Source organism: Macaca thibetana, chromosome 8 (genome assembly GCF_024542745.1).
Source record: "Macaca thibetana thibetana isolate TM-01 chromosome 8, ASM2454274v1, whole genome shotgun sequence".
Lineage (NCBI taxonomy): Eukaryota > Metazoa > Chordata > Mammalia > Primates > Cercopithecidae > Macaca > Macaca thibetana.
Window position 1 is genome coordinate 42720001 of NC_065585.1, and position 19872 is coordinate 42739872.

The 19872-nt window shown below is 43.2% G+C and overlaps 2 protein-coding genes across 11 annotated transcripts in view; both read right to left on the reverse strand.

The window, feature by feature from the left end:
- The window catches only part of BAALC (BAALC binder of MAP3K1 and KLF4), a 1274875-nt gene that overhangs the window by 804864 nt on the left and 450139 nt on the right, over positions 1-19872 (reverse strand). Inside the window, exon 1 of one of the 10 annotated variants that reach the window (XM_050800747.1) lies at positions 16402-16405. The exons of the other annotated variants lie outside the window; for them this stretch is intronic. The gene's annotated coding sequence lies outside the window, so the exon portion shown is untranslated. Of the gene's footprint in view, positions 1-16401; positions 16406-19872 lie in introns of those variants that run through there. 10 annotated transcript variants of the gene reach the window in all.
- LOC126960890 (circumsporozoite protein-like) overlaps positions 1-19872 on the reverse strand; it is a 109737-nt gene that overhangs the window by 71016 nt on the left and 18849 nt on the right. Inside the window, exon 2 of the mRNA XM_050800711.1 lies at positions 11655-11717. Coding sequence (XP_050656668.1) covers positions 11655-11717 — 63 coding nt within the window. The remainder of the gene's footprint in view (positions 1-11654; positions 11718-19872) is intronic.

Sequence of the window (19872 nt, forward strand, 5' to 3'; positions counted from 1 at the left end):
TTAAGCCCAGGAGGTCAAGGCTGCAGTAAGCTGAGATCACACCACTGCACTCCAGCCTAGGCAACAGAGCAATACCCTGTCTCAAAAAAAAAAAAAAAAAAAAAAAAAAAAAAAAACTCTTTGAGGAAAGGAAATCAGTTTATTGAAGAGATATCAGTTTATTGAAGAGATATCTGTACCGTCCACCCCCATGTTTATTGCAGCATTATCGCAATAGCCAAGATATGGAATCCACCTAAAAATGTCCATCAACAGATAAATGAAGAAAATGTGGCATATATACACAATGGAATACCATTCAGCCATAAAAAAAAGAATGAAATTTGGCCAGGCGCAGTGGTTCATGCCTGTAATCCCAGCACTTTGGGAGGCTGAGGCGGGCGGATCATGCAGTCAGGAGTTCAAGACCAGCCTGACCCACATGATGAAACTCCATCTCTACTAAAAATACAAAACTTAGCCAGGCGTGGTGGTGCGTGCCTGTAATCTCAGCTACTCAGGAGGCTGAGGCAGGAGAATTGCTTGAACCTAGGAGGCAGAGGTTGCAGTGAGCAGAGATCGCGCCTCTGCACTCCAGCCTGGGCGACAGAACGTGACTCCATCTCAAAAGAAAGAAAGAAAGAAAGAGAGAGAGAGAGAGAGAGAGAGAGAGAAAGAAAGAGAAAGAAAGAAAGAAAGAGAAAGAAAGAAAGAAAGAAAGAAAGAAAGAAAGAAAGAAAGAAAGAAAGAAAGAAAGAAAGAAAGAAAGAAATTCTGTCATTTGCAACAACATGGATGAGCCTGGAGGACACTATGTTAAGTGAAGTAAGTCAGACACAGAAAGATAAATACCATGCATTCTCACTCATATGTGAGAGCTAAAAAAAAATAAAAGAGCCCATAGAAATAGAGAGCAGAACTGTTGTTCTTAGAGGATGGGAAGGGTAAAGGGGAGGGTAAGGTAGGGAGAGATTGGTTAACAAGTACAAAATTCCAGATAAAGAGAAGGAGTAAGTTCTAGTGATCTATAGCATTGTAGGGTGAGTATGGTTAACAAGAATTTATTTTATTTATTCACATTAGCTATCATTAGTTTATTATAAAAGAGAGACATGGAAACTACTTACGTGATGAAAGGTTTCAGAAGTTCAGTGGAATGGGCAACTTCATGTTGATGCATTTTAATAGTGATTTATTTCAGTCTACATATTTTCCAAGAATGTCACCATCTCTGAATAAGAAATAATTCCTGGCAGGGTCCAGCATGGTGGCTGATACCTGTAATCCCAGCACTCTGGGAAGCCAAGGGGGTGGCTTGAGCCCAGGAGTTCAAGACCAGCCTGGGCAACATGGTGAAACCCCATCTCTACAAAAAATACAAAAATCTGCTGGGTGTGGTGGCGTGCACCTGTAGTTCCAGCTGCTCGAGAGGCTGAGGTGGGAGGATTGCTTAAGCCTGAGAGGTTGAGGCTGCAGTGAGCTGTGATTGTGCCACTGTACTCCTTCCTGCCTGGGTGACACGGTGAGACCCTGCCAAATGGAAGGAAGGAAGGAAGGAAGGAAGGAAGGAAGGAAGGAAGGAAGGAAGGAAGGAAGGAAGGAAAAATCCTTGTCATCTAGAACTACTTCGGTGCCTTCATATTGTGGGAGAACTTTATCTTCAACTTTCACACTAACTGGTTGAATTTCTTTGCCCTTTCCTTTAGAGCCTGATCCAACAACCACTGCCATACCTTTCCTTGAGATTTTTCTGGAAGCACAATGCCCCCTTTGGTTACAGCTTCAGTGACACTTCTTTCAACCAATACTTTGTTAAAGAGTGGAAAGAACTGCTAAGCGCTCCCGCTGCCACCGATAGTACTCTGCTCTCACATTGCCCTGCAAGTAGAGACCTCCAATAATTTAAATTTAAAAAAAATTTATTTTATTTTATTTTGTTTGAGACAGGGTCTCGTTCGGTCACCTAGGCTGGAGTGCAGTGGCGCGATCATGGCTTATTGCAGCACCAACCTCCTGGACTCAAGTGATCCTCTTGCCTCAGCCTCCTGAGTGCTGGGACTACAGGCACTCACAGATATGCCCAGCTAATTTTTTTTTTTTTTGTATTTTTTGTAGAGACAGGGTTTCGCCATGTTGTCCAGGCTGGTCTCGAACTCCTGAGCTCAAGCCATACACCAGCCTCAGCCTCCCAAAGTACTGGGATTACGGGCATGAACTACCACAACCTGCCAATTTTTTTTTCTTTAAAGGGAGATGCTCTGTGTTGCCCAGCAACTCTTGGGCTGAAGCTAGTCTTCCGCCTCAGCCTCCTGAGTAGCTAGAACTATGGCACGCACCACCACACCTGGCTGGTTAACAATAATTTCATGTATATGTTCAAAAAGCTAGAAGAGAAGATTTTGAATATTCCCAACACAAACAAATGATAAATATCTGAGGTGATCTATATGCTAATTCCCCTGATTTGATTGTTACACATTATATACATGTATCGCAATATTACTCTGAACCCATAAATTTGTACAGTTATTATGTATCAACTAAAAGGAAAACAAAATAATGAAGGATGCCAAATGCTTGCCCGACCTATCTTGTAGCATTGATGTCAGTATCGATTAGATTACATGATAAGAAAACATCTTGTAACCTCTCAAAAAAAAGTAGTCTTTGATATTTTCTGTGGTCATCTTGCATAAACCAATAGTTTTTTCTTTGTACTATCAGTCTTATAATACAGTATTGAATATGCTGAGAAAAATAATCATATATATGATGTCCTGCAACTATCCTGTCTTTATCATTTCAATGATTGTGAATTTATATATTTATAGAAATCAATTCATGGACACAAAAAAATAATTTTTATTATCAGATGAAATAAACTGTTAAAAGCAAGTGCTGGCTGGCCACGGTGGCTCACACTTGCAATCCCAGCACTTTGGGAGGCTGAGGTGGGTAGATCACTTGAGCCCAGGAGTTCCAGACCAGCCTGAGCAACATAGTGAAAACCTGTCTCTACAAAAAAATATTTAAAAATTAGCCAGGGGTGGTGGTGTGCACCTGTAGTCCCAGCTACTCAAGAGGCTGAGGAGGGAGGATCTCTTGAGCCAGGAGGTTGAGAGTGTAGTGAGCTAAGATTGTGCCACTGTACTCCAGCCTGGGCAAAAGAGAGAGACCCTGTTTAAAAAAAAAAAAAAAAAAAAAAAAAAGCTGTTTTCCAAGAAACATGAAATATTTTCACCTAAGAATGTCTTACTCTTTTCAACTTGTCTGGAATGAGTAAAGGTAATCTATTTGCAGTGGTTTTACCACAAATGTCAGGCAGGGCATGGTGACTCACACCTGTAATCCCAGCACTTTGAAAGGCTGAGGTGGGTGGATCATGAGGTCAAGAGATTGAGACCAACCTGACCAACATGGTGAAACCCTGTCTCTACTAAAAATACAAAAATTAGCTAAGCATAGTGGAGCTCTCCCGAGTCCCAGCTACTCGGGAGACTGAGGCAGGAGAATCACTTGAACCCGGGAGGCGGAGGTTGCAGTGAGCCGAGATCGTGCCACTCTACTCCAGCCTGGCAACAGAGCAAGACTCTATCTCAAAAAATAATAATAATAAAATAATAAATAAATGTGTACTCTCAAGTTGCAATGTTTTAAAATAAACTTCAACTGTTTCATGCTTTCTGAAAAATTTCAATGCTTCCTAAAAATTGTCAAAGCAATTTTCCATCAGAAGTTCTTCATGACTGATTTTTTTTTTAAGTGGGAGAGAACAATAAGTAACAGAATATTGCATTCTTTGAAGTCCATATCCCACCAAAATTGTATCCTTAAAGCTTTGCAATTTACCTAAGATGTTTTGTAATTTGCAGGTAAGTTTGCATTGATACTGCCTATCACATAATTTTATGAACTTCAAGCTTTCTATAACTTCCCAAGTGGAAGCTGAATCATTCTAGTGGAAGCTGAATCATTCTCTGGCCAATAGATGAACTCTGATTAATTATTAATAATGATAAAGCTCTTCACTGCACATTACCATCATTGGCATCATTCCTTGATATACAATGAAATATTAGCACATTTTGTAAAAGATAATAAAAGACTTTTGTTTTGACAATGTTTTAAAATAGTGACAGTTCCAAAACAAACAAAACTCACATAGGTATACACAACTGACAACAGCTGAGAAAAATCAGACACAAAAGGAGAACAATAACAAAAACCTGTGTGCACCAAGCCTTGCAAAACTGTGCAGTTGTTGGCAAAAACAAATTAGACCACGTGGGGAGCAGGCAAAACACCAACTGTAGAACAATGCCAGGTTCGCTATCATTTTAGGTGAGATGCTCAGTAATGTCCCTAGTTTTACTTTGTTTTAAAATTTTGTCTAGATGAAAAATGGGATATTTTTATGTTTTCTCAAGGCAAAGAGAACCATGACTTATATTTTATAATTTGCATAGCTTGTTTGAGAGGTATAATTATTGTTATGCTTCTGGGATGCATAGCAGGCCCATGGCAATGCCTCCCCAATCTCTACCACTAGCTCATGCCCCTCCCTACATTGACACCATACAGTTCTTCCAGAAACCAAATAACCACTTAGGCATAAGCCTGGTTTTTAGCATATGATATTTTTCTAAAAGCTTAAGTATTTTATTATCCTATAGTTGAGAAAAGGGGGCAGTGGGGCCAGGCGCGGTGGCTCACGCCTGTAATCTCAGCACTTTGGGAGGCCGAGGCAGGCGGATCACAAGGTCAGGAGATCGAGACCACGGTGAAACCCCGCCTGTACTAAAAATACAAAAAATTAGCCGGGCGTGGTGGCGGGTGCCTGTAGTCCCAGCTACTCAGGAGGCTGAGGCAGGAGAATGGCGTGAACCTGGGAGGCGGAGCTTGCAGTGAGCAGAGATGGTGCCACTGCACTCCAGCCTGGGCGACAGAGCGAGACTCCATCTCAAAAAAAAAAAAAAAAAAGAAAAGAAAAGAAAAAACAAATATTTAATTTGGAATTAGTTGCAACCTTAGGTTGTCTGAGGATACAAGGAGTTGGCAAAAAATCAATTCTTCTCCATGACTTTATTTCTACCCCTTTGTTTCTGTTCTCTTTCCTGTAATTCTAATTAATGAGAGAAAGACTTCATTACCGTACTCTCACATTTCCTTCCTCTGTTTATTTGTTCTACTTTCTAAGAGATTTCTTCAACTTTATCTCCCAAGCCTTCTATTAAACTCTTAAAATTTAACAATCATTTAAAGGCAAGGCAGGTGGATCACTTGAGGTCAGGAGTTCAAGACCAGCCTGGCCAACATGGTCAAAACCTGTCTCTACTAAATATAAAAAAATTAGACTGGCATGGTGGTGGGCACCTGTAATCCCAGCTACTTGAGAGGATGAGGCAGGAGAATCACTTGAACCCGGGCGATGGAGGTTGCAGTGAGCCGAGATCATGCCACTGCACTTCAGCTTAGGTGGCAGAGTGAGACTCCATCTCAAAAATAAATAAAAATAAAATTCCCTAAATTTCTCTCTTGTTCTCTGATTCAATGGTTTTTATATTTTTCTAGTTTTTAGGGTGCAATTTTTATTTCCCAACTGTTTCTGAATATATAATAGGGTATTATTTTTAAGTTATCCAACGTTCTCTGAATCATTTGTCTCTTCTAGGGCCGATTTCTCTGTTTAATTTGATTTTTCTCTTTCTTGCTGCAGCCTTTTCTTGACTGTCTAGTGATCCTGGGTTGCTCATTGATATTAAAAATGAAGCAATTGGAAAGCTTATTTATTGGGAACTTGACTATGTGGATGAGCTTGTGGAATGGAAGGCTTTGTTTTTTTTTTTTTGAGACGGAGTCTCGCTCTGTCGCCCAGGCTGGAGTGCAGCTGCTGGATCTCGGCTCACTGCAAGCTCCGCCTCCCGGGTTTACGCCATTCTCCTGCCTCAGCCGAGTAGCTGGGACTACAGGCACCCGACACCTTGCCCGGCTAGTTTTTTTTTTTTTTGGATTTTTTTAGTAGAGACGGGATTTCACCGTGTTAGCCAGCGTGGTCTCGATCTCCCGACCTCGTGATCCGCCCGTCTCAGCCTCCCAAAGTGCTGGGATTACAGGCCTGAGCCACTGCACCCGGCCGGAATGGAAGGCTTTGATCACAGATGAGTAGTTGGGAGTCAGCCAATTTGCTTTGGGACCCCAAAATACTAAAATGCAGAGTTCCTACACTGTCATCTAGTTCTCTCCAGACAGGCTGGTCAGTTTTCTTAGAGAAGGATCTTCCTATTTATTTTAGCCTCAAGGGTAAACACTAGGCAGCCTGACATTCTGTAGGCAGGGGAAGGAAAGGCAACTGCTCCACAGGCAGACTCCTGTTTTCAGGAGTCTGTTTCACACTTCACATCTGCCCTCTGTTATACTTGCCATTTTTGGGTCTTTGAGTCTTGAATGTCTCTGAGTTTCCACAGGGAAATCAGCCCCTTCCTCAGTGAAAACCACACCTGAAATATTCACGATACAGTTTCCAGCCCTGTGCTTTGTCAGCTACCGCTCCATTTTCTGCTTTCTGTCTCCAGAAACATGGATGACCTCTCTCATCAGCTCACTGTCACCCAGGCTGGAGTGTAGTGGCACAATCATGGCTCACTGCAGTCTCAACCTCCCAAGCTCAAATGATCCTCCCGTCTCAGCCTCCCGAGCAGCTGGAACTACAGGTGTGCACCACTATGCCCAGCTAATTTTTTTGTAGAGACAGGGTCTCACTATGTTGCCCAGACTGGTCTCGAACTCCTGGCCTCAAGCAACCCTTCTGCTTCAGTCTCCTAAAATACTGTGGTATTACAGGGGTAAGCTACTGTGCCCAGCCTCAACTCATGTTTAACATTATTTGAGATTTACTCTTCATACAGAGGAATATCTCTTTTGGGAGGGGATAAGAAGAGTTATGGAAAGGGAGGTGTTGCTGTCATTATTTTATTTATTTATTTATCTTTTTTTTTTTTTTTTTTTTTTTTGAGATAGAGTTTCACTCTTGTTGCCCAGGCTGGAGTGCAATGGCATGATCTCAGCTCACCACAACCTCTGCCTTCCGGGTTCAAGCAATTCTCCTGCCTCAGCCTCCCAGGTAGCTGGGATTACAAGCATGTGCCACCACGCCCAGCTAATTTTTTATTTTTAGTAGATACGGAGTTCCTCCATGTTGGTCAGGCTGGTCTCGAACTCCCGACCTCAGGTGATCCACCCACCTCTGTCTTCCAAAGTGCTGGGATTACAGGCGTGAGCCACTGCGCCTGGCCTATTTATCTTTTGAGATGGAGTTTTACTCTTGTTGCCCAGGCTGGAGTACAATGGCACAATCTTGGCTCACCACAACCTCCACCTCCCAGGTTCATGTGATTCTCCTGCCTCAGCCTCACTAGTAGCTGGGTTTACAGGAATGCACCACCACGCCTGGCTAATTTTCGTATTTTTAGTAGGGATGGGGTTTCTTCATGTCGGTCAGGCTGGTCTCGAACTCCCAACCTCAGATGATCCACCCTCCTCAGCCTCCCAGATTGTTGGGATTACAGGCATGAGCCACTGCACCCAGCCTCTATCATTATTTTCTAAGACCTGAGTTATTATTTCTGTAATTATGGGTTCATCCAAAGCCTTTCATTTTTTTAAATTTGTCTGTTTGTATGCATCCAAATAAAACAGGCATCATTATTCTTTGTAAACTTATTTTTAATCTACACAAATGAAATTGTGCTAAAGATCTGAGTCACCTTTTTATTTTTTTTTCAATCAGCTCAAGCTTATTAATTACATTTTTCAGGGCAGGCACAGTAGTAGCTCATGCACAGTAGCAGCTCATGCACAGTAGCTCACACCTATAATCCCAACACTCTGGGAGGCTGAGGTGGGAGGATCATTGAGCCCAGGAGTTCAAGACAAGCCTGGGGAACATAGGGACACTTCCATTACTACAACTAAAAAAAAAAAAAAAAAAAAAAAAAAAGGTGTGTACTTGTAGTCTCAGCTATTTGGGAAGCTGAGGCTGGAGGATTGCTTGAGCCCAGGAGTTCAAGGCTGCAGTGAGCTATGATCATGCCTGTGACTAGCTCACTGCATTCCAGCCTGGGCAACATAGTGAGACCCTTTCTCTTAAAAAATTTAAAAAAATCCAACTATAATTGTTGATTCATCTATTTCTATCATTCTTCATTTAATATGTATTTGAAGCTGATTTATTGTTTATATGTACATGGTGGTTATACCATCTTGTATTTATTAACATAGACTATCCTGTACTAACTCTTATGCTATTTTTTACTTAAATTATATTTTGTCAGATATTAAGATTGCTCCCAGGCCAGGCGTAGTGGCTCAAGCCTGTAATCCCAGTACATTGGGAGGCTGGGGTGGGTGGATCACTTGAGGTCAGGAGTTTGAGACCAGCCTGGCCAACATGGTGAAACCTCGTCTCTACTAAAAATACAAAAAATTAGCCAGGTGTGGGGGCGGACAGCTACTTGTGAGGCTGAGGCAGGAGAATCACTGGAACCCAGGAGGTGGAGGTTGCAGTGTGCCAAGATCACACGAGCCTGGGCAACACAGTGAGACTCCATCTCAAAAAAAAAAAAAACAACAACAAAAAAAGAGATTGCTCCCTTGGCTTTCTTTTAATTTATTTTCTTTTCTTTTTTTTTGAGACAGAGTCTCACTCTGTCGCCCAGGCCAGAGTTCAGTGGCATGATCTCAGCCTCCTGGGTTGAAGGGATTCTCCTGCCTCAGCCTCCCGAGTAGCTGGGACAACAGGCGCCCACCACCACGCCCAGCTAATGTTTTTGCATTTTTTAGTAGAGAAGGGGTTTCACCGTGTTAGCCAGGGTGGTCTTGATCTCCTAACTTCGTGATCCGCCCGCCTCAGCCTCCCAAAGGGGTGGGATAACAGGCGTGAGCCACCATGCCCGGCCACTTAATTTCTTATGATTGCCTGGTATGTATCTGTTTTTATCTTTCTATTTCTAACTTCTCTTTCTGTTTTAAATGCATCTTTTATATAAACATCTTTCTTTGAATTCAACATAGGTGTCTCTGTTTTTAATGAGTAACTGTGCCGGTTAATTTCATCTGCCAGTTGACTTGGACATAGGGTGTTTAGATATTTGATCAAACATCATTCTGGGTATGTCTGTGAGGATGTTTCTGGTGGAGATTGACATTTGAGTTGGTAGACTGGGTAAAGCCGATTACCCTCCCCAGTATGTGTGAGTCTCATCCAATCAGTTGATGGCCTGAATAGAACAAAAAGGTTGAGGAAGAGGAATGCCTGCCATCTGATTGCCTTATCAAGGGCATCATGGGTCTGGCTTACACAGGAAAGACAACTCAGAATTGCAACCTATTGATCCATGCTAAAAGAAAAGATTTCGCTCTACATTTAAAGACTGGTGTTTATATGTTATACATGCTTTTATGTTTTGAATTAAAATAAAATATATCTATGTGTCTTTTGTTTTTGTTTTTTTTTCCCCAAAAACCTTGATTTTGTAAGCAAGTCTTTTGATTATCAGGCAAACTATCCATCTTGATTGCCTCTGGAAAGAGAGCTTTTCCCGTAAAATAGTGAATCATCAAATGCTTTTCAAAACCTCTAAACCCCTGTTGTCTCAGGCTTGCGAGAGTGGGGTCTTTCACTTTGTGCACTCAGTGGAAAGGTGCCTATCATGGTGGGGGAGCTTTCCTTACCATGCTGACCTGCAGCTCTCCAGTTATAGCTCTCTATGTTATACCTGTGAGGAGGTGTAATTGGTTGCCACGATGTTTTTTTTTTTTTTTTTTTTTTTTTTTTTTTTTGAGGCAGAGTCTCGCTCTGTAACCCAGGCTGGATTGCAGTGGCATGATCTCGGCTCACTGCAACCTCCGCCTCCCAGGTTCAAGTAATTCTCCTGCCTCAGCCTCTCGAGTAGTTGGAATTACAGGCATGCACCACCACACCCGGCTAATTTTTGTATTTTTAGTGGAGACGGGGTTTCACGATGTTAGCCAGACTGGTCTTGAACTCCGGACCTCAGGTGATCTGCCCGCCTCGGCCTCCCAAAGTGCTGGGATTACAGGCGTGAGCCACCGTGCCCCAGCAGTTGCCATGAATTTTCACAGAAATTTTTCACTTCCAGGTGGGGTAGGATCTGAAACAGTCTCCCCACTGCATAGAAGTCCCTGAATTACTGAGCTGATACATTCCTGTCTGCAGCGTCTCAGGTTGTTACTGTTTCAGGGTCTGGAAACTGAAATGCTTTAGGGGCAAAGTAGGTAACCCACATGAGAAAAGCAGGACAAAGGGCCTGGGTGCAGTGGCTTATGCCTGTAATCCCAGGATTTTGGAAGGCCGAGGCGTGCAGATCACCTGAGGTCAGGAGTTTGAGACCAGCCTGGCCAACATGGTGAAACCCTGTCTTACTAAAAATACAAAATTTAGCTGGGTGTGGTGGTGGGCGCATGTAATCCCAGCTACTGGGGAGGCTGAGGTAGGAGAACTGCTTAAGCCTGGGAGGTGGAGGTTGCAGTGAGCCAAGATTGCAACACTGTACTCCAGCCTTGGCAACAGAGAGAGACTCTCTCAAAAAAGGGAAAAGAAATTGGGAAGTTGAAGAAGACAGAACTGAAAAATAAAGAAGAGCAAAATAAAAATTTTAAGAGGCAGTACAAACACGGCCTTTGTGACTCAGAAAATGTAGTTTTCTAGATTATGGGTACACAGTCTGTTTCAAAGTAAGTTCAATGATATTCAATTACTTTTTTTTTTTTTTTTCAGATGGAGTCTTGCTCTGTTGCCCAGGCTGGAGTGCAGTGCCGTCATCTCGGTTCACTGCAACCTCCGCCCCCCAGGTTCAAGCGATTCTCCTACCTAAACCTCCTGAGTAGCTGAGATTACAGGTACCCACCACCATGCCCAGCTAAATTTTTTAGTAGAGATGGGGTTTCACCATGTTGGCCAGGCTGGTCTCGAGCTTGTGACCTCAAGTAATGCGCCTGCGTTGGCCTCCCAAATTGCCAGGATTACAGGTGTGAGCCACCACACCCGGCCCTCAGTGGCTTTTTAAATACTGTCTTATACGCTGCAGAGGTCATGGAAATTTTCCACGTGCTTTTGAGAAATTCTTCTTGAGAGATTCTTCTCTGCTCATCAGTGAGGAATTAATTTTGAGTGACTTCCAAATCCCTTTGAGAAAAAACTGTGTCTATTGTTTTCCACCACTCAATTGCATTAGAGCATTAGTGTGAGGATTTTCGGCAGAGCAAAAATTGAGTGTATTATGATTATTTAAGTGTTAAAAGTTTTAGACAAAGGTTTCATTTTGTCTACAAAGTCTGCCAAACTCTGGCTAAAACAAAACAAATAGACAAGCAGTATAAAATTAGGCATCAGTTACATGCCTTTTTTAATGAAACCTATTAGAAGTAGATAATTGTGTAAGAAAATTAGAGTTGTAGTAATAAGAAATTAAAAACTAACTAAAACGCATCAGAACCAAACACCCAGAAAGAGCTCTGTTTTATGGTTCAAGCAAACAATAACCAAAAGGTGTAAAAGTTAATTCTCTGATTACGTATGTTTTGGGGAGTTATTGAAGTTGCTGAAGATTAAGGATATTCAAACAGTTACAATTTCGGAGGCTGCTTTGTGATGTTACCTTGTTTGAAGCAGGACGTGATTAGGAGGCGGTTTGTCACTAATAGGAAACAGGCAGCAGCATCTAGATATGAAACTTAGAATAACTGCAAATCAGTTACAACTTGTATAATTAATGGGTTGTTAATATTAAAGGTAAAAATATTTTATATTGTAACCTTAAGTAACTAGATAAAATGAAATGTAACACATAGTAGGGGACTTTAGTTTTTGACATTTTATAACTTATGTGTACTTAAAGAAGACTGTTTTGCCATAAATATTGAGTTTTTGAGTGATTATTTTAGGCAATAATCCAGGACAGGAAATACAAGATTAGTGTCAAAGTCATATGCCCACAATGGCCAGGTACAGGACACAGTAAATGAGGGTGGCCTGGTATGAGAGCACAGAGACAGGGACCAACTGGGAGTGTAAATTTGATTAGAAAGGGACAGCTGTTGACAGATGGGAAGGTGGGTGACATGATCTCCAAAAATTTTAAGTGATTTTGGATACAGGGATTTTTGTGTGGCATCTCCTGATTTTTAATTTAGCAAATATTTCAATTTAAAGCAAAAACTTGCCAGGTGTGGTGGCTCACGCCTGTAATTCCAACACTTTGGGAGGCCGAGGAGAGTGGATCACTTGAGGTCAGGAATTCGAGACCAGCCTGGCCAACATGGTGAAACCCATCTCTACTAAAAATATAAAAAATTGACCGGGCATGGTGGTGTGTGCCTGTAATCCTAGCTACTTGGGAGGCTGAGGCAGGAGAATTGCTTGAACCCAGGAGGTGGAGGCTGCAGTTAGCCAAGATCACGCCATTGCACTCCAGCCTAGGTGACAGAGTGAAACTCTGTCTCAAAGAAACAAAACAAAACAAAACAAAACCTGGCAGTTAGCACTTATGGAGTTAAAAAATAAAATTAGCTGGCTGGGCACAGTGACTCACACCTGTAATCCCAGCACTTTGGAAGCCTGAGGCAGGAGGATCACAAGGTCAGGAGTTCCAGACCAGCCTGGCCAATATGGTGAAACCCTGTCTCTACTAAAAAATACAAAAATTAGCTGGGTGTGGTGGCGGGCTCCTATAATCCCAGCTACTCAGGAGACTGAGGCAGAAGAATCTCTTGAACCCAGGAGGTGGAGGTCGCAGTGACATGAGATTGTGCCCCTGCATTCCAGCCTAGGTGACAGAGCACGACTCTGTCTCTAACTAACTAACTAAATAAGTAAATATTAAATTAAATAAATAAAAGAAAAAAAAAACAAAACCCGTGAATCCAGCAAAACCTATACTGCCTGGATTCAGCTTGCCGATCATCTCTAGATTACCAGAAGAAGGATGACATTTACATTAATTAAATGCCAGGTTATATACATAAAATAAGTTTATTTATATTTCAAGTAACTCAGTGTACTAGGTACAACCATGTCTATAACACAATGAGGAAACTGCAGCTTAGAGAGGTTAGGATAGCATTGATAATCACTTCTACAGGTAGCAAAATGTCTCATAAGACAATTAAACAAATCAAGTGATAAATGGACCACAAATGACCTAGCACAGATCTGTTAACTATAATAGGCGGAAAAATCAGTATGAAAGCAGAATACTGTATTTAAGAGAACACACACTGAGAGAAGACTGCATGAACAGTGTAATGTAAATTTTATTTACATTATTTTTTACATTATTTTTATTTTCCTTGTGTGATTTAGATGTGGAAAGGGTCTCTGCATTTGTGAACTTGATTTCCAGTTCAAAACCCTCAGATTTTACTGAGATGGCTAAGCTCTTCGTCTGAGTTTTGACCCTTTGTTTTTCTGCTTTTTTTTTTTTTTTTTTTTTGAGACAGAGTCTCGCTCTGTCGCCCAGGCTGGAGTGCAGTGGCGCGATCTCGGCTCACTGCAAGCTCCGCCTCCCGGGTTCACGCCATTCTCCTGCCTCAGCCTCCCGAGTAGCTGGGACTACAGGCGCCCACAACCGCGCCCGGCTAATTTTTTGTATTTTTAGTAGAGACGGGGTTTCACCGTGGTCTCGATCTCCTGACCTTGTGATCCGCCTGCCTCGGCCTCCCAAAGTGCTGGGATTACAGGCGTGAGCCACCGCGCCCGGCCTGTTTTTCTGCTTTTCTACTCACAATGGAGATTGGGAGGCACCTCCTGGGATAAGGTGGAGTTACTGCAGGAATTTCCTCTCTCACTGCATTTGAATGCAAAGTTCCACAGGAGGTAGTTTTCAGGACATATTGCTGAGTTGGTGTAACACTTAAAATATAGTAGAGATGCTCTAACCATATAGTTGCATTTAGAAGTTGAATTATTCTTTATACTTTCTGAATGTCTAGAATGTTCGACATTTGATATATATTATTTTAAAGTCAGAATTAAATGCTACTTTTGAAGTGTAATAGAAAATAGTAGATAGCACATACATTTCAAACACTAACTGGTCTGCAAACAGCTTGGATGAACAGCTTTCCTGGACAACCTTAGCCACTAAGTGTTCATTCATCCCATGCTTAACTCCTGAGCTTTGACATTTGTGTCCCTACTGAGGCTTCTTGACTTTCCTGGAATTCCATTGATTGGTCTCTTGGAAGACCCAATCTGGATTCATTGTCATTTAAGAATGAGTTTCCCCTCTTCACAGCCTGGACTCCTCCACGTGCACTGGCCAGTCTGGGTGTGGAAAATTCCTTCCCAACTATTCTGGTAAAATTCTTTTTCTCCTCTTTGAAACCACCATCTATTTTCATCTCTTCTGGTTTAGAAGCCATTCACTGAATTTCTATTACTTTTGTGGTTACCCTTAAATTTTTAAGTAAGCACATGTAACTTGACAATGTCTAAGTTAATCATCATTGCCATAGCTTTCCTCCTCTCTGAAACTATACTAGACTGTAGAGTGACTTCACTTGGATTATTCCCCCTCACTTCCATATTGTTTCATAGTTTAGTCTCGCTTTTTCTTGTTACGTTGTTTTCACTGTTTTTCCTATAATCAACACTTGTTGAATTTGCCCAGGTGTTTCCTGATTTGTTTGTTCATCACTGATTCTTGAGTGTTGCTCTCTCCTGAGTTCAGTGTCCTTCTTCTGAATATATCTCTGTGAGTAGTCCCTACAGTGAGGTTCTCTTGATGGTGAACGCTCTCATATGCTTGAAATGTCTATACTTCACTATTTCTCCACCATGATAGGTAAACTAGGATGGCAGTTATTTTTTCTCAGCACTTTGAAGATATTATTCCATTAGTTTTTGGTTTTTATTGTTGCTTTTCTTGTCAGCCTCTGTAGGTAAATTGTTCTCCAGCTCATACTTTTTGATGTTTTGAAATTTTCTACAACATGTCAAGGTGTAGAGTTAATTTTATTTATTATGGGCCGGGCACAGTGGCTCACACCTGTAATCCCAACACTTTGGGAGGCTGAAGCAGGCGGATTATTCGAGGTCGGAAGTTCGAGACCAGCCTGGCCAACATGGTGAAACCCCATCTCTATGCATCTGTAACCCCAGCTACTCAGGAGTCTGCGGCAGGAGAATTGCTTGAGTCCGGGAGGCGGAGGTTTTAGTGAGTCAAGATTGCACCACTGCACTCCAGCCTGGGCAACAGAGTGAGACTCCACCTCAGAAGAAAAAAAAAAAATGTATTCTGCTTGGAACTTTGTGTGAATACTAAATTTCTATTGTAATTTCATCTTCAGCTTAAGCAGGCTTTTACCAGGACAGCCTCTGTGCAACCTGAGTTGAAGGTTTGTTTTTCAGAAATGTGTGTGTGTGTGTGTGTGTGTGTGTGTGTGTGTTTGCTTCTGCCAGAGTCCTGCTTTGTTTTGTTTGAATCATGAATTTCCTGTGTTGCCCAGGCTGCTGGTGGCTTGTCTCGAACTCCTAGGCTCAAATGATTCTCCTGCCTGAGCCTCTTGTATAGCTGGGATTACAAGTGCACACCCACCACGCTCAGCTCCACATTCTATATTAATGTCATAGCTTGAAGATGTGCGAATCACGGAAGTGGAATAAACCGAGCCCCAAACTCATGTTAGGGCAAGCCATAGTGTGAAATGATCAGACGTGACTTTTTTTGAATCCCTATTTAAAGTCTAAGCTGAAACAGACAAGCTTCCTTATTATTTCCCTGTGTTAGTGAGTGGATGTTTTCTAGTTCTTCCCTTCCCTAAGGGCATAACCATTCAAAGTTTTTAGCTACAAGCAGGGGTCTCAGTTCCAACTCTATGCCTACTCTACTGTCCCCTTGTGGTCATGAAAAACCAAGTGCCCTGATGACCTAGATGGAGGCCAATACCCGCAGCCAAGCTGCTGCAGCGGCAGCCTTAGCCCTTCTCTCTCTCTAGTTTCCAGTTTCAGCTTTGATTTTGGCCTTTGGAGATTTCCCTTGCTTTCTCAGGGGCTCAGCTACACATTTAAAGGGATGTTTGTTGTGTTTTATCCAGCATTTAAAGAAGTTTGTAGCAGGAAGATTTTTTTTTTTTTTGAGATGGAGTCTCACCCTGTCGCCCAGGCTGGAGTGCAGTGGCGCGATCTTGGCTCACTGCAACCTCCACCTCCCAGGTCCAAGTGATTCTTCTGCCTCAGCCTCCTAAGTAGCTGGGATTACAGGCACCCACAGCCACGCCCACCACGCCCATGTTGGCCAAGTTGGTCTCCAACTCCTGACCTCAAGTGATCCACCCGCTTGGCCTCCCAATCGCTTGGATTATAGGCCTGAGCCACCATGTTTGGCTGCAAGATTTTTATGTTATCCCCCTAGTAGTTCTAGAAATGGAAATTCATGCAGTTCTAGTCTTCCTTCTTCTTCTTCTTCTTCTTTTTTTTTGTATTTCTCCATATTCAAGATGCGGGAGTCTTTGAATTTTTCAGAACAAAGACTCCCCTGTCTAGAATATGGTAAGAGTTCCAAATTTGGTTGGCATCCTTCCTACACAATAAATCTCATCACAGATCTCCTGGATTAAATACTTTATTCCACTTACTGTTAATTGTAAAGTACCAGAAGTCACCCCAGGGAATAGATTCCAGGGAAAACACCCCAAAATGCAACCATAATAGGTCTATTGCCGGATGCACTCAACATGTCAATACGTGGAGACACCATGTTACACGCAGAGAAAGAGGGTTCATCATAGGGCCACCGAACAAGGCAACAAGGGGAAACCTCAAATCCATCTCCCCAAGAAGTTTGGGGCTAGAGTTTTTTTTGTTTTTCAGACGGAGTCTCGCTCTGTCACCCAGGCTGGAGTGCAGTGGCGTGATCTCGGCTCACTGCAAGATCCGCCTCCCGGGTTCATGCCATTCTCCTGCCTCAGCCTCCCATGTAGCTGGACTACTGGCACGTGCCACCACGCCTGGCTAATTTTTTGTGTTTTTAGTAAAGACGGGGTTTCACTGTGTTAGTCAGGATGGTCTCGATCTCCTGACCTTGTGATCTGCCCGCCTCATCCTCTCAAAGTGCTGGGATTACAGGTGTGAGCCACCAGGCCCGACCGTTTGGTGCTAGAGTTTTTAAGAGTTTGGGAGTGGGCCAAAGAGGGCAAGGTGAAGTCATGGGACAGGGATGAAGAAACTGTGTTCTCATGCTGATTTCATTCTTCTATGGGGGTCTTCAAACTGGTTGATGTCAGTTGTTTGGCTGGAATTCAGGATCTGAAAAACATCTTAAGCAATTATTTAAAGCCTTATGATTCTAAGGTCAGAGATACTATGCGTAGGAACAATCAGGATGCAAATGCGCAGTATTAGTGCACCCTGATTCATGCTTAATTATATCGAGAGGTTTGTGTGTGTGTGTGTGTGTGTGTGTGTGCGCGCGCGCGTGTGCGTGTGTGTTTATTTTATTCTATTTTTTTGAGACAAGGACTGTCTCTGTTGCCCAGGTTGCAGTGCAGTGGCACAGTCTCGGCTCACTGCAACCTCATCCTCTCAGGCACAAGCAATCCTCCCGTCTCAGCCTCCTGACTAGCTGGAACTACAGGCGTGCGCCACCATGCCCAGCTAATTTTTGTATATTTTTGTGGAGATGGGGTTTCACCATGTTGCCCAGGCTGGTCTCGATTTCCTGGACTCAAGCAATTCGCCTGCCTCAGCCTCCCAAAGTGCTAGGATTACAGGCGTGAGTCACAGAATTTTTGTTAATCCGGTGAGGACAGCTTCAAACTCTCCTTTTATTCTCACTTTTGCAAGTTCATTTAGAATTTAAAAAACAATTTCAGCCAGGTGGTGACTCATGCCTGTAATTCCAACATCCTGAAAGGCTGAGGCAGGAGGATCACTTGAGCCCAGGAGTTTGAGGCCAGCCTGGGCATTATCGTGAGACCTCATTTCTATTAAAAAAAAAACAAAAACAAAAAAACAAGATTAGCTGTGTGTGGTGGTGCCCACCTGTGGTCCCAGCTATCCAGGGGGCTGAGGTGGGAGAATCACTTAAATCCAGGAGGTTGAGGCTGCAGTGACCCGGGATCGCATCATTGCACTCCACCCTGAGCAACAGAGCAAGACCTAATGCAAATGACCCTTATTGACATGAAATCTCACCCATATTTTAGAGATTCCCAGGCACTGGGGGAGACAACCCCTTTTATTGGGCTTATTAAAATGAGAGGAGGGCCTACTTTACAAGGCTGCCTTTAACGTATTGATTTGATTTGCTTTACATTTGTTTTGGATGAAATTCACTTCAAAAGTGGGCCTGATAATTCTGTTAAAGGGGATTTTCTTGTTGTTAGGGTCAAGAAACATTGCCTTCATTTAGTATACATCAACTGAAATGACCCAGCTTAGTGCTAAAGGAACTGACAAGGAAAAAGATGAGCTTTGATTTTTGTAAAATGAGAAACAGAGGAAAGCAGGAGGAAAATGAGAGAGGATCTCAGGAAAGGGGCGGAAGGTGGACACAGACAGGTTGAAGCTTTGGGATGTATAAGAGTTAGGGACCTGGTAGGGCACAGTGGATCATGCCTATAATCCCAGCACTTTGGGAGGCTGAGGTGAGAGGATCACCTGAAGTCAGGAGTTTGAGACCAGCCTGGCAAACATAAGGAAACCCTGTCTCTACTAGAAATACAAAAATTAGTTGGTCATGATGCTGCACGCCCGTAGTCCCAGCTACTCGGGAGGCTGAGGCAGGAGAATTGCTTGAACGTGGGAGGCAGAGGTTGCAGTGAGCCAAGATCATGCAGTCCAGCCTGGGCCACAGAGTGAGACTCTGTCTCAAAAAAAAAAAAAAAAAAAGTTAGGGACCTGCCTGGAATCATGGCACACATTTTTGACATGGAGTCTCATTCCACTCTGTCACCCAGGCTGGAGTGCAGTGGCACGATCTCGGCTCACTGCAGCCTCCACCTCCCGGGTTAAAGCAGTTCTCCTGCCTCAGCCTCCAAGTAGTCGGGAATACAGGTGCCCGCTGCCACGCCTGGCTAATTTTTTGTATTGTAGTAGAGATGGGGTTTCACCGTGTTGCCCAGGCTGGTCGCGAACTCCTGAGCTCAGACAATCTGCCCACCTTGGCCTCCCAAAGTTCTGGGATTACAGGCATGAGCCATGGCACCTGGCTCAGTTACCTCTTTTAAGAGTGCCATCTGGGCTGGGCGTGGTGGCTCACGCCCATAATCCCAGCACTTGGGGAGGTCGAGGCGGGTGGATTGCTTGAGTTCAGGAGTTTGAGACCAGGTTGACCAACGTGAAGAAACCCTGTCTCTACTAAAAATATAAAATTGGCTGGGCATGGTGGCGCATGCCTGTAATTCCAGGAGGCTGAGGCAGGAGAATCACTGGAACCCGGGAGGTGGAGGTTGCGGTGAGCCAAGATCACACCATTGCACTCCAGCCTGGGCAACAAGAGAGAAACTCCATCTCAAAAAAAAAAAAAAAAAAAAAAAAAAAAGAGGCAACTGAGGCCAGTCGTGGCAGCTCACACCTGTAATCCCAGCACTTTGGGACTTTGGGATGCCGAGGTGGGCGAATCACAAGGTCGGAGTTTGAGACAGCCTGGCCAATATGGTGAAACCCTGTGTCTACTAAAAATACAAAAATTAGCCAGGCGTGGTGGTGGGCGCCTGTAGTCCCAGCTACTCGGGAGGCTGAGGCAGGAGAATCGCTTGAACCCAGGAGGTGGAGGTTGCAGTGAGCTGAGATTGCACCATTGCACTCCAGCCTGGGTGACAAGACCAAAACTGTCTCAAAAAAAAAAAAAAAAAAAAAAAAAAAATCTAAAACTA